This window comes from Syngnathoides biaculeatus, chromosome 8 (genome assembly GCF_019802595.1).
Source record: "Syngnathoides biaculeatus isolate LvHL_M chromosome 8, ASM1980259v1, whole genome shotgun sequence".
Taxonomy (NCBI): Eukaryota; Metazoa; Chordata; class Actinopteri; order Syngnathiformes; family Syngnathidae; genus Syngnathoides; species Syngnathoides biaculeatus.
Window position 1 is genome coordinate 24644106 of NC_084647.1, and position 12858 is coordinate 24656963.

The 12858-nt window shown below is 44.6% G+C and overlaps 1 protein-coding gene across 1 annotated transcript; it reads right to left on the reverse strand.

Annotated features, from left to right (window-relative positions):
* Positions 1-124: 124 nt before the first annotated feature.
* Positions 125-12794, reverse strand: six5 (SIX homeobox 5). Its single transcript, XM_061826416.1, has 3 exons — positions 11498-12794; positions 7847-9309; positions 125-7521 (listed from the first exon to the last, which is right to left on the reverse strand). Exons 1-3 carry the CDS (start codon positions 12289-12291, stop codon positions 6842-6844), a joined length of 2937 nt encoding a protein of 978 aa, XP_061682400.1. The 5' UTR covers positions 12292-12794; the 3' UTR covers positions 125-6841.
* Positions 12795-12858: the final 64 nt, after the last annotated feature.

The window sequence follows — 12858 nt, forward strand, 5'->3', positions numbered from 1 at the left end:
TTCTTGCTTGATTTATTCGTGTGTACGTCAAGGTCAAAACACAGAAATTTTTTTTAGCATTTTACTTGGAAGAAACTATAAAGACGGTCCACCATATTTTGATTGTTATTTAGCAAAGGGACCACATTAATCATTTTGAATTGGAGGTCAAAGAGTTTGGGGAACAGGTAAATCTCAGTAATTTAGAATACAGGGTACTGTCAAAGGCTTCATTTTGTTAGGTTGTTAAATTCAAACTTATTTTGCAGGAATGCGCTACACAGTGAAACATTATGGTTTTTTAAATATGTGAATAATTTTGATTACAGCATTATTATACAGATCCTAAACCGAGTGGGCAAACCAGAAGGGGTCAAATACTTGGCACTATATCATTCCAGCAGATGTAAAACCGGAAGCATTTGTCAGCTTAAGCTTTGCAGTTTTTGAATGCATATTCCATTCCCCAATTGACATTGGATCATCCATCTGTCCAGTTTCTACCGCTTATCCAAGGTCAGGTCACGGGGGCTGTAGCTTGACAGGAAATGCCCACACTTCCCTCTCCCCAGCTACTCCCTTCAGCTCTTCAAGGGGAATCCCAAGACATTCCCAGGCCAGCCAAGAGACATAGTGTCTTCTGCGTGTTCTGGGACGTCCATAGGGTCTCCTCCCGGTGGGACATGTCCGGAACACTTTACCAGGGAGACATACGGGAGGCATCCGGATTAGATGCCCCAGCCACCTCATCGGAGTTCTCTCATTGCAGAGGAGCAGTGGCTCGACTGAGCTTCTTCTGGATGACCAAACCTCTCACCCTCTCTCTAAGGAAGAATCTGGATGCCCTGCAGAGGAAACACATTTCGGCCTCTTGTATCAGGGATCTTGCTGTCTCGGTCACAAGCTGTGGGTCGTGACCCTCCTCTGGGCAAGGGAAAAGGTCTTCTCATCGTTGGGGTCTTTGGAGCCGTGGAACCTGTTTGACATGAGTGACCCTACCAAGGTCGTCTAGCCCCAGACAATTTAGCTCCTAGGATCATTGGGACAAACAAAACCCTCCACGACGATAAGGTAATGGCTTTCAGGAGGGGACATTTGAGCAGTCTTGCAAAGTTTACAACTGGCAAGATGTTTTTCTGTCCTCAACTGCAGTTCAATGTCAGTTTAAGAAGCTTAAGGGCCGTCACTTTGCTCTAACACGTATCTTAATCTAACTTTCCATGATACAGTGAAGAAAATAAGTATTTGAACACCCTGCTCTATTGCAAGTTCTCCCACTTAGAAATTATGGAGGGGTCTGAAATTTTCATCGTAGGTGCATGTCCACTCTGAGAGAGATAATCTAAAAAGAAAAATCCAGAAACCACAATGTATGATTTATTTTTTTAAATGATTTATTTGTGTGATACAGCTGCAAATAAGTATTAGAACACCTGTCTATCAGCTAGAATTCTGACCCTCAAAGACCTGTTAGTCCGCCTTTAAAGGTCCACCTCCACTCCATGTGTTTATCCTGAAAGACGTCATGGTTTGAAATCATGCATGGCACGGAAGGTTCCCCTGCTTAAACCAGCACATTTCATGGCCCGTCTTAAAGTTTGCCAATGACCATTTGGAGGATACAGAGGAGTCATGAGAGAAAGTTTTGTGGTCAGATGAGACATAAATGGAACTTTTTGGTCATAATTCCACTAACCGTGTTTGGAGGAAGACGAATGATGAGTTCCGTCCCAAGGACACCATCCCTACTGTGAAGCGTGGGGGTGGCAGCATCATGCTTAGGGGGTGTTTTTCTCCACATGGGACAGGATGACAGCAGCCATGTATTGTGAGATTTTGGGGAACAACCTCTTTCCCACAGCCAGAGCATTGAAGATGGGTCGTGGCTGGGTCTTTCAATATGACAACGACCCCAAGCACACAGCCAGGAAAACTAAGGTGTGGCTCCGTAAGAAGCATATCAAGGTTCTGGCATGGCCTAGCCAGTCTCCAGACCTAAACCCAATAGAAAATCTTTGGAGGGAGCTGTAACTGATCTAGAGAAGATCTGTGTGGAGGAGTGGGCCAAAATCCTGGTGAATAACTACAGGAAAATTTTGACCTCTGTAATTGCAAACAAAGGCTACGATACCAAATATTAACATTAGTTTTCTCAGGTGTTCAAATACTTATTTGCAGCTGTATCACACAAATCGTTAAAAAAAATCATACATTGTGATTTATGGATTTTTCTTTTTAGATTATCTCTCTCACCGTGGACATCCACCTACGATGAACATTTTAGACCCCTTCCATGATTTCTAAGTGGGAGAACTTGCAAAAAAAAAAAAAGCAGGGTGTTCAAATACTTATTTTCTTCACTGTAAGTTTTTCAAAACATGAGCTCTTCTTGACAAATCATGGAGTGCAAGGGCTGCTACCACCACCGTTCATGAAAACTGAACTTCTAGAGCAGCCATTCACGCATAGGCAGGGATAGTCGATCCGGAAGCTGCACTGGACTGAATGAACTGCAGGTTCAGGGACAGAAAAGCTGACATGCTTCCAAAAACTGCAAATGCATCAGTTCAAATAACTGGTCTGTGCTACTAGTCTGCTACAGTATGTTTTGTAATGAATGTATGTTTGAGCCATTATTGAACGTCAACAAAGTGATGTTCAGAAATAAACTTGACTTCATCTGCAGGGCAACTTCACAGGACTCTTTCAATGTGACCCTCATCCATCCATATAAGAAAGGACTGCATGGACGGTAGAGTTAACGGTCACGGTTTCTCAAAGTGGCAGAACACCTGGCTAAACTTCTTACTAACGGAGATTCTACTTGAATAGTAAAATAACTGTAATTGGTTATTAACATTGTGTGTGCTGTGTGTACAATTACAGTGGTTGGGAATTTGTACTAACAGATGTCGAACGGCTAAATCAAGGAAGAGTATCACACTGCAGGTTATATAAATGTTCTTTATTACATCATAGTGTAAATATAAAAAATAGAATGCATTTAATACAAAACAGAGAAAACATGACGGAAGTGATCCCTTTTTCAACACTATCAAATAGTCAATACGTTATCTTTGGTGAATGCTGGAGTTCTTTGTGTGTGTCTGTCTGGTAGAAATGTGGAAATCGGATGACAACCAAACAATTGTGCATTAGGCCACACAGGCTGTTGTGTTGTGGTTTGGGTAAGAAATGGCTTGTACTCTACACAAACATATTTCACATACAAATTCATATTTCCCTTTATCCCTGTTCTTTAAATGCTTTAACTTTTTTTTTTCCATGCATTGTTACCATTTAGTTTTAACATTTGATCCAATGAGTGACCACTTACAATGTTGGCCATTCATTTGAACAACTGATGAAAATGAACATTTTCTCAGAAAGGAGCCTTTTTTGGATATAACTCAAAACCCTGATGGATACACAAGTTTTGGATTAAATGTACAAAAAACCATCCTACGATGGCAATAAAAAGTCTAGACACTCCCGTACAAATGTGTGTATGATAAATCATTTCAATACTTCTTCCACCATTAATGTGGCCTGCAAACGCTACAACTTTAAAAAATTAACTAAAGCAATGTGATTGCACAAGTGCACACACCTTCTTGTAACTCCGATTTCCAAATCTGTTCCATATTAGTTTACTGGAATTCAGGGCAAACATTCCACCATTTCAGGTGCCTTTGATGAACTTCAAAAGATCAAAAGAGCTAGTAGCCTTTTCCTGCCATTTATTTATTTTAGCTTTTCAGTAGAAGCCTGAAGCTTGTGTGCTTACACTGACTGCTACTTGGAACTGATCATAATTAGATCCTCTTTGTGTCAGGCCCCAAGTCAAGGTGACGCGAAACAGCCCTAAACCATGATACTGCCCCCCCCCCCCCCCCCCCATGGTGTACTGGAAGTATGGCATTCTTTAGGTGACAAAATCTCCCAAATGCATGCTAGAAAATGTATTATGGTCCAGTGGAACCAAGGTACTGTATGTTTTGAGCAAACAACAGTAAAAAGGATCAGCAAACTTAACAGCTAAGCACAGTGCTGGCATTTTCATGCTTTGGGGTTTTCCCCCCCAGCTAGAACTGACGGAAATCAACAGTTTAAAATAACTGTCAGTGTTGGTGCAAAATCTTTTGGCTTCTGTTTCAAGGAAATAAAATCAGGAAAAGTTACCGCAACATCTGAAGTGTATTTGAGTTTATTCAGAGGCATCTTAAATGGCGGCAGATGTGTGTCGACTCCAATGTATTAAGTTTGACTGCGATTAGAAAATTCTGAACAGCCACATCCCAATTATAAGAGCCTCTAGACTTGTGCAACCACATTAAAATTCATTTTTACCTCCCTCTAAAATATTTTTTTCCACAATAGTAAAGATTATAGGTCACATTAATGGTGGAATTTATTTTTGTCTAACTTTTTATAATCACAAAAATATGCCATTTGAGCAAGGATACACCTTTTATATGTATTTGTATGTGGCCATGACAACAACAACAAAAAAAAGCTGTTAATGTAACATAACACAACACACAGTTTTGTTTTTTTGTGTACCATAAATGGCCAAAACTGGTTTCACCGCTGACTGTGGAAGGGTCACATGACCATTTCAGACTAGAATTAAAAGCAAAGAGCGAAGCTTTTCTGCAATTACGAAGTCCAAATTGATCACGAGTCCCAACACCGCCATAGCAACACGGTGTAAACATCGTATGGGTGAAATGTGCAAAATATACAAAGAAAACTCAAAGCAAAACAATTTTTTTTAACAGAAATGGAAAACTATAGATGAACGAGTGTATTCTAAACGAGTCCCGTTCAGATGTAGACACGTCAAAACATTTTTATTCAAAATGTAAGCTTTAATATAAGGCACTTATTCTTGTCTTTTACTATCATGCAGCATCATGATGTCAAGTTCAGAAATGTAAAGCTTTCATTGTGCTCCCAAGTGTTTACCAACTTGAGACTTTTTAGTGTCCTAAAAACGTTAATATTGCATAGTTAATATTGTTCAAAATGGAGGGCAGTTGTCTCGTTGAAGTGGTAAAGGCAACTCGTAAAGTATGACTAGACGTCCTTAGAAGATTTCATGAGTCAAAATAGTGTTTCACATAAATGTGGACCGCTTGTTAGTAGAACAACAAACAATATGGGGGGTTAAAAAAAATATATATATTTTTGGACATGTCAGCCAACACTCAACTATTTCGAGACCTGTGCCTTTCCCAGATGGTCTAGCAGATATTTTCCCGTTGCCTCCAAAACTAACTTTGACCGCACTGCCAATAAAAGCCACGCACACGTCCGCAGTGCCAGTGGAGCAAAACATTCACACCATCTGCGAAAAAAAAACGAGGTCATAATCATTTCTTACGCCTTATTGTCTAATATACATACAATCTGGATCCAGTTTCTTTGAACAGGTTTTCAAAATGTGAGATGCCGCAGAACTTCAGGGGAATCACATTGATGGACATAAAATTACACAATATGTCTTGCGTTGATTTATCTGATGAATTTGCTAAAGGTAGATAGGACTGTATTACAAAAAGTAGCGCGATGCGCACTTAGTTCTTCTGAAATCTTAAGCACTGATTGGGGGTGGGGGGGGGACTTGACATTTCCCACAATTCTTGCAATCATTTCCAATTATGGCCCTAAAATGCAGTTTTACAGAAAGCTGCCAATGAGCAGTCGTGAATTATTACGATTATTATCAGAACCACGGATTTGTTGAGATGATTTGCTGTGAAATTTTGCACGCTTTTCAAGAGTTTATTAATGTATTGTTAAAGCGAGATGCTATTATTAATTATGCAAATTACATTTTGGTGAAAGAATCACGGTTGATCCTTGATAAAATTCTATGACATCAGGATTCCCAAACCTCTTCAAATAATTTATTGAAATGAAAATATCTTCTTTTTTTTCAAATATTTGTCTTTGAATGTTCAAAAGTGGGCGGCACGGTGGGTCAGCTAGTAAAAACGTTGGCCTCACAGTTCTGAGGACCTGGTTCAGTCCCAGCCCCGCCTGTGTGGAGTTTGCATGCTCTCCCCGTGCCTACGTGGGTTTTCTCCCACATCACCAAGACATGCAACATTAATTGGACACTCTGAATTGCCCTTAGGTGTGATTGTGAGTGCGACTGTTGTCTGTCTCTGTGTGCCCTGCGATTGGCTGGTAACCAGTTCAGGGTGTACCCTGCCTCCTGCCCGTTGACAGCTGGTACTGGCTCCAGGACTCCTGTAACCCTCGTGAGGATAAGCAGCTAAGAAATTGGATAGATGGATGTTCAAAAGTATGAAGCCACCTACAATTTCAGTATGACTGGGAAAACAGTAATTTTTAAAAAAAATATTATTATTTTTTTTTACATAAAACAACCTTAACACTTGCAGTCACCTAAGAGTGTGTAAATTGCAGGTGGTCAATGTTGTACAAGGCGAGTATCACACTTTGAAAAGCGCTGCTCCAGAAACTCCAGAACCTGCCGTCAACATAATGACTTTGGCATAGCTAGCATGGGATGACTCGACGTTCACGGACTAGTGTAAACGGTCGTCTGTCTCTATGTGCCCTGCGATCGACGGGCGGCCAGTGCAGCGTGTAGTCTGCCAAAGGCAACCGGTAAGCGGTCAAAAATGCGGCGATATATGTCCCGTGTCGTCTTTTAAAGCTGCAGAAAATTCATCCCTAAGTGACAGCTGAGGCTGTGATGGTTGTACTTGATTGAACAAGTCATGAACAAAAACTAATAGGCACCATATGGCATGTGTCTTTCTTTTCGGGGCGGTGTGATCTTTTTTTTTTTTTTTTTTTTTCCCCAGAAGTGGTAGGTAAAGTAGTCTTACAAGCCCAGCTCATCATCCACGGGAACCGATTGAAGCTGAGTTAGAATCTTAGCATCTCCATCTATTTCTTCCGAATGCCCTAGTGGGGAGCTGGTGTCCTGCTCTGTAGAAGGGCTCCCCAAAAGCAGTGACTCCCCACCCGGTAGACCCAACAATGTTGGGTCTACAGGTAGGTCTCCCTTCCCTCGCCCATCAAATAGAGTAAGACCCGCCGAAGCGGAAAGGGGCAGCGGGCTCCAGGCCGGCTGGGACAACTGGAGGTTGGGCGTCACCCCGCCTCCATACATGGGACTGAGGGTGAGCATGCTCTCTGGCGACAGCGCATTTGGCGTGGCGGGGGCGACTGACGGGTCCAGCGCAGTCGGGGAGGAAACTGGGGGCGTCTGGGTTGTCGCACTCTCAGTCTCCGTGGTGTAGTGCGGAGCAGGCAGATTGAGGAAGTTCAGCAGAGGCGTCGCGAGTACGTTGGTGGGCTGGTCCGGCGTGGTCGAAAGTTGGGACGTCACAGAAACGTTTGAAGGGGTGAGACCGAGGCTCACCCCATTGGCAGGATGAGGCGACGGGTCAGGAACTGGTTTCAGAGGCAGACTGGTGAGTTGAAAGCCAGCCGGAATGGTCAAAATCAGCTTCCCTTGCTGGACACTCAAGTAGGGGCTTCCACCCAGGAGAAGGTTACCTATCAGAGAAGGTTAGCAATATTAAGATGGTTATCATTGCTACTTGCAGAAATTGTGTGAATACTGCAATAATGAGTCACCAATGCACTAACGCCCACATAGGGATTGTATATACACTCGAAAGTTAGGCTCATGCTGCGAAATTTAAGCATGAAGCTGAAACGTACTCTAACCTTTACAGGTGGTCTTAATCTGCTACTGTAACTGCGGAAAATCTCGTGGCCATTACTGATAGCTCCGCTTAAATATTTCAAAACTATCCAATACCAAATGTGGAACCTAGTCATCATTAGACAGAAAGTAGCAACTGGATTGTGTGTTCACCTTGAGGTGCAGAAGGTAGCTGAATGAGCCCAGAGTTAACCAGATGCATACCAGGTGTCACGCTGCTTGGGGGGCCTACACTGTGAATCGGTCTCAATTGGTTTATCCTGAGAGGACTCTGATTGATCCCGCCAGGCGCTGAAGCCAGAATCTGCAAGGGCACTCCGGCTGTGGTCATGGAAAGAGAGGGAGCGGCGGGAACCACCTGGGGGAACGAGATGGCAGAGGTCGTCTGGATGGACGAGACTGGCACAAGTTGGGGCACAGAGAGAGGGACTAACTGAGCTGCTGCGGTGGTTTTTGTCTGAGGTACTGGAACCACTCGTGTTGGTGAGGAGATTGAAATGATCTGTGGTTTCTGGAGTTTAGCAGGTGAGCTGTTGATAGCTTGGGTCCCCATTTGGTGCGTCACTTGCTGTGGGAGAGGAGTACCGGGTCCCTGTGAGAGGGACACGATATTTGTGGCACTATCAGCCAACCGTGTAGAAGCATCTGGCTGTCTGCTCATTGTCGGAAGGCTTTGGAAGTTGATAGTTGATGACGTGAGAGGGGAAACCGGGACTAGCTGAGGACATTGGGACACCTGTGCTACGGAGGAGTGTTGAACCAGCTGGGATACTGGTATACCCTGGATGGAAGGCACAACTTGGGGCAAGGAGAACACCTGAGGGGTTGAGTGATTGGAGTTGACCAGCGTGCTAGGAGGGTTAATTTGAGGGGCCGAACTGGCAAAGACGACATAGTCCCCTTGCTGACTTGGGAGGGACAAGGCAGAGCTGGAGATGGGCAAGGCTGCGCTTGGTATTGTGACGGCCTCTTGACACTGGGGAGTTTGTGTCAGGACCAGGGAAGGAAGGCTTGTTGGCGACAGAGTCGGCGGCGAGGGAGACAAGGATGAAGAGACGCACGATGTCTGGCTACTTTCTTGTTTTATAATCTCTTCAGGCACAGTGATGAAATCCATCGCATTGCTACTTTGGCTCTTGGCTTGCATGGGAAGGGTGATGACTGATGTTGAGTTAGAGACCGGTGATGGGTTGGTGCTGAGGACAACTGCTGGAAGACTGTTCGGCTTTGAGACCACGGGAGGAGCCTGCTGGTCTGCCACGGGAACTGCTTGCTGCGGACCATCTTGTTTAGCTAGAACCTGAGCGCCGTTCAGAATCAAAGGCGAGCTGGCCACCTGACTCAGCCCAACTTTCTGGCAGTCCCCCAAGCTCAGCCCATTGATGATCACACCAGCGCCGGTACCGGAGATGAGGGAATTGCCGTTGAACAGTAACGGTTGGGAAGCGGTGAGGAAGCCGCCCGAGCCGTTGACAATGAGCTGACTTCCCGAGGCGCAGTTGACGGCTGATAGCGAGATGATGGATGCCTTGGAGGCGGCGGCCTCGTCCGCTTTATCCGGGGTGTCATCCATGGTGCTCATCTCATCCTCACTGGTGTGGTTTCCATCAGACTCACTGAAATGTCACAGGAAGAAACAATGTAACTTCCAAGAGACGGTCATGTGATCATCACTAAAGCTGGATTTACACTACATGGATAAAGTGATACACTTATGATTCTTTGGTCTCAAGTAGTCAACGATTAAAGGTCAGTGAACAAAGATTGTAAAAATTTTCTTGATATATCCCACTCGTAGCTAGTTCTAAGCTCTGAGTTGTCCCAGTTGTCTGAATTGTACCTCTACACGTAAATTAATTTGCTCTCCAAATTAAACAAACTCAATGAAAAATGAACTTGAATTGCAAATCATGTACCTGTACTGTATTAAAAAATATATTCATAGGCCAAGGAACTTGGATCAACTCTTGAAAGTCAGAGGCCACTGAATAGGTTCCACATCCTCAATAAGTGCAAAATAGAGAGTCAATACTCTCATTCACACCAAAGAACAATCTTTAAAAACACTAACGGGCATCTTTTTGTATGTGGGGGGGGGGGGGGGGGGGAGAGCCAGAGTACCTTGAGAAACTGCAAGTCCTTTAAAAGGAAGTCCGAGATTTGAACCCTGCACCTTAGAACTGTTAGGCAGACATGCTAACGATGAGAGCTGTATAATAAATATACTTCCAATTCTGCCAGTACAATCACAAAATAGGAAGAGGTGTGCTGCAATCATACGATCAATACTTATTTAATTCTTCATATAGCTATTGAGTATCGCTCTCATTAGACAGAGTTTGTAATCCTGGGGTCCAAAAGTAGAATGTATTTGTTTAGCCTGTTGGTTTGAGAAAGTCCATACGCACCAGACCACCACAAAAAGTGCCATGTGATAAGACGGGGACTTGCTCTTATCTGTTTCCAACCCCCCCACCTCACCCCGTGAATGGTGCAATCAATGTATTGAGAGCTTGTCATAATGTTTGTGAACAATCGGCACCGGGGTGCTTCTTGGTGGCAAAAAGGGAAAACTGCCTGATATTCCCCAGGAGGTCCCCCCCATCACTTAATCTGAATAAATCCATAAAACGTATGGACGAGTTTAACTCGCTCGGGCTTTTGCAGCGTGGAGGTACGCGTGGTGCCATGGTGGAAATGTCAGGAGTGGAATTTTCAATACAGGTCTCGTATTGGATCGCAGTGGGTTGGCAACCAGTCCAGGGTGTACCCCGCCTCCTGCCCGAAGATAGCCAGGATAGGCTCCAGCATGACTGCGACCCTTGTGAGGATAAGCAGCTCAGATAATGGACTGATGAATGGATGGATTGTCTACCTAATTGTTGCGGCCTCGAAAGTAGTTTGGCTCTGGACAGCTTGTTGATTTTGGGAAGGTACATGTACGTTACATTGTCACTACACAGTACTTCATTTTTTTTCCCCACACATTTGTACTTCTTTATTTTGTGATAACTTTTAAATCCTCCACTGGAACACACAACTGTATTTGAGAGGATGGACATGTCATACTTTAGCACAGAGCGTGAGTGTACTGTGTCTGTAGTACTATTTGGGGAAAAGCGTTTCAGTACTTTGACCACTTCTGTTAACATCGCCCATTTACATGATGTGATGCATTTCTGTTTTTTTAACAACATTCAGAGCATTTTTTTTACTCTGTAGTGCGAGTACTTCTGCCACCTGTGCAAACACCCCATATTTTGTTTACTAATAAAGTGTGCTACGGGTTACCACTAACTTCATGCAGACGAATCACTAAATTAAACACAAATACAATTTAAAACTTGCAATAGAATTTAACCGAATGCAGCTTGTTATGAGCCAGCCGATATGATTTTTTTTTTTGGAGAGGGGGGGGGGCTTTTTCAAGTCCAGTTCACCTAACTATATATAGTTATATACAGTTAAGCTATAACAATATATATAAAAATTTCTAGACAATATTAGGGCATTTTTATTGTCGTCCATGATGGAGTTATTTGGCCAGGGCGAGCAACGCGTTTCGTTTAGTTTTTTGTTTGTCCCCCACCCTCCTTTTGTTTTGTTTCCTTTCAGGAGTCGAGCGTCCTCTCCCCACGAAGCAACGTGCGCTGCTGTCAACGTGCTGCGCTTGACTTGAGCGGTTGCGGCTTTTGTTTGCGCGGAGGAGCAAATAGAGGTCGAACGAATCATTTGAAGTCAGCGTGTTTGCGGGTTGTTTTTGTTTTGTTTGTTTTTTTTAGTATGTGTGTGTGTGTGTCTTGCCTTTTGCAGCGCGTCCCGGGCGGGGTCCTGTCCCTCTGCCGGCGGTTCTTGAACCAGTTGCTGACCTGCGTGAGGGACAGCCCGGTGACTTTGGCCAGGTTCTTCTTCTCATCCGGCGTGGGGTACCTGTTGCTCTTGTAGCACTCCTTGAGGGCGTTGCGCGACTTCTCCTTGAAGCAGTAGACCGTCTCCTCGCCGTCCCAAATGGTTTTGGGCAGGGGGAACTTCTTCCTGAGCCGGTACTTGTCCACGGCGCCCAGGCTGCGGCCCCGGGACCTCTCGGCCTCCTTGTAGCGAGCTCTCAGGTAGAGGTCCTGCAGGAAGACGTGGTTGCACGGCTGGAAGTCGTGGCTCTCCAGCAAAGCGTAGAGCTCCTTGAAGCGCTCCTTGTGGAACGCCACTAGAGCCTGGGCCTTGAGCAGGGTCTCGTTGCCACGTAGCAGCTCGGACGACGGATGGATGGTGGAGAGGAATCTCCACAGGCGATCCACATTGCCCGCCTGCAGGAGGGCCTCGCACAGGCACGAGACCTGCTCCGTGGAAAAACTCACCGCGGACAGCTGGAAAGTTTGCAGCAGGCGTTCGGCCACTTGCTCCGCGTCTTTCTCGTCTTCCGCAGCGGCGGGCTCCTCCGCGTTATTGTCGGATTGTTCTGTGGGCTCCAGAGACAAGGAAGCCATTTTTGACTTGAACTTTTTTCCCCCTTCCTCCTCCTCCTCCTCCTCCTCCTCCTGCTCCTCCTCCTCCTCTTCGCTCCCCTTTCTCTTGTGCGCCAGTGAAGGCGAGCGTGTCATCCAGGACGTGGACGCGCCCCTTTTCGCCCCTCAGCAAACCCTCGACAAGTTAGCAAATACGTTCGTAAATCATTGAACCGCCCTCTCCGGGGTTGTTTTGCTAGCCAAAAGTGCGTTTGTGAAACCACATTTGACCGTGTTCCCCTTTTCGTTGTTGCGTAGAAACAATTTGCATCCTCGTGTCTTATTTTTATTCGTTGTTTTCACCCCATAATATAATTATATTTAAACGTGTTTTGCTTCATGTTCTATTATTTTATAAATAAATGGGGCACCAAATCAGCTCGTTATTCACTCTACTTGATATGCTCTTAGTTTCTGGCTTGTGTCGGTTGAACACTGTCAAGCTAGCTCATAACATGCATATGTCATCGACGCGCAAATGTTATTTTAAACACCAGAAGTAAACTTTTGTTTACGGTCGATTTGGTTTACCAGAAACGTATTCTACAGCGCCACCGTGTGACTTTTACAATAATTATATTTCTCTCATCTGATTGGTTGTAAATTTGTCAATCTTTCAGCCAGCAGGCAGTTTTACGTCCCACGTATCATTTTTTTTCCCAT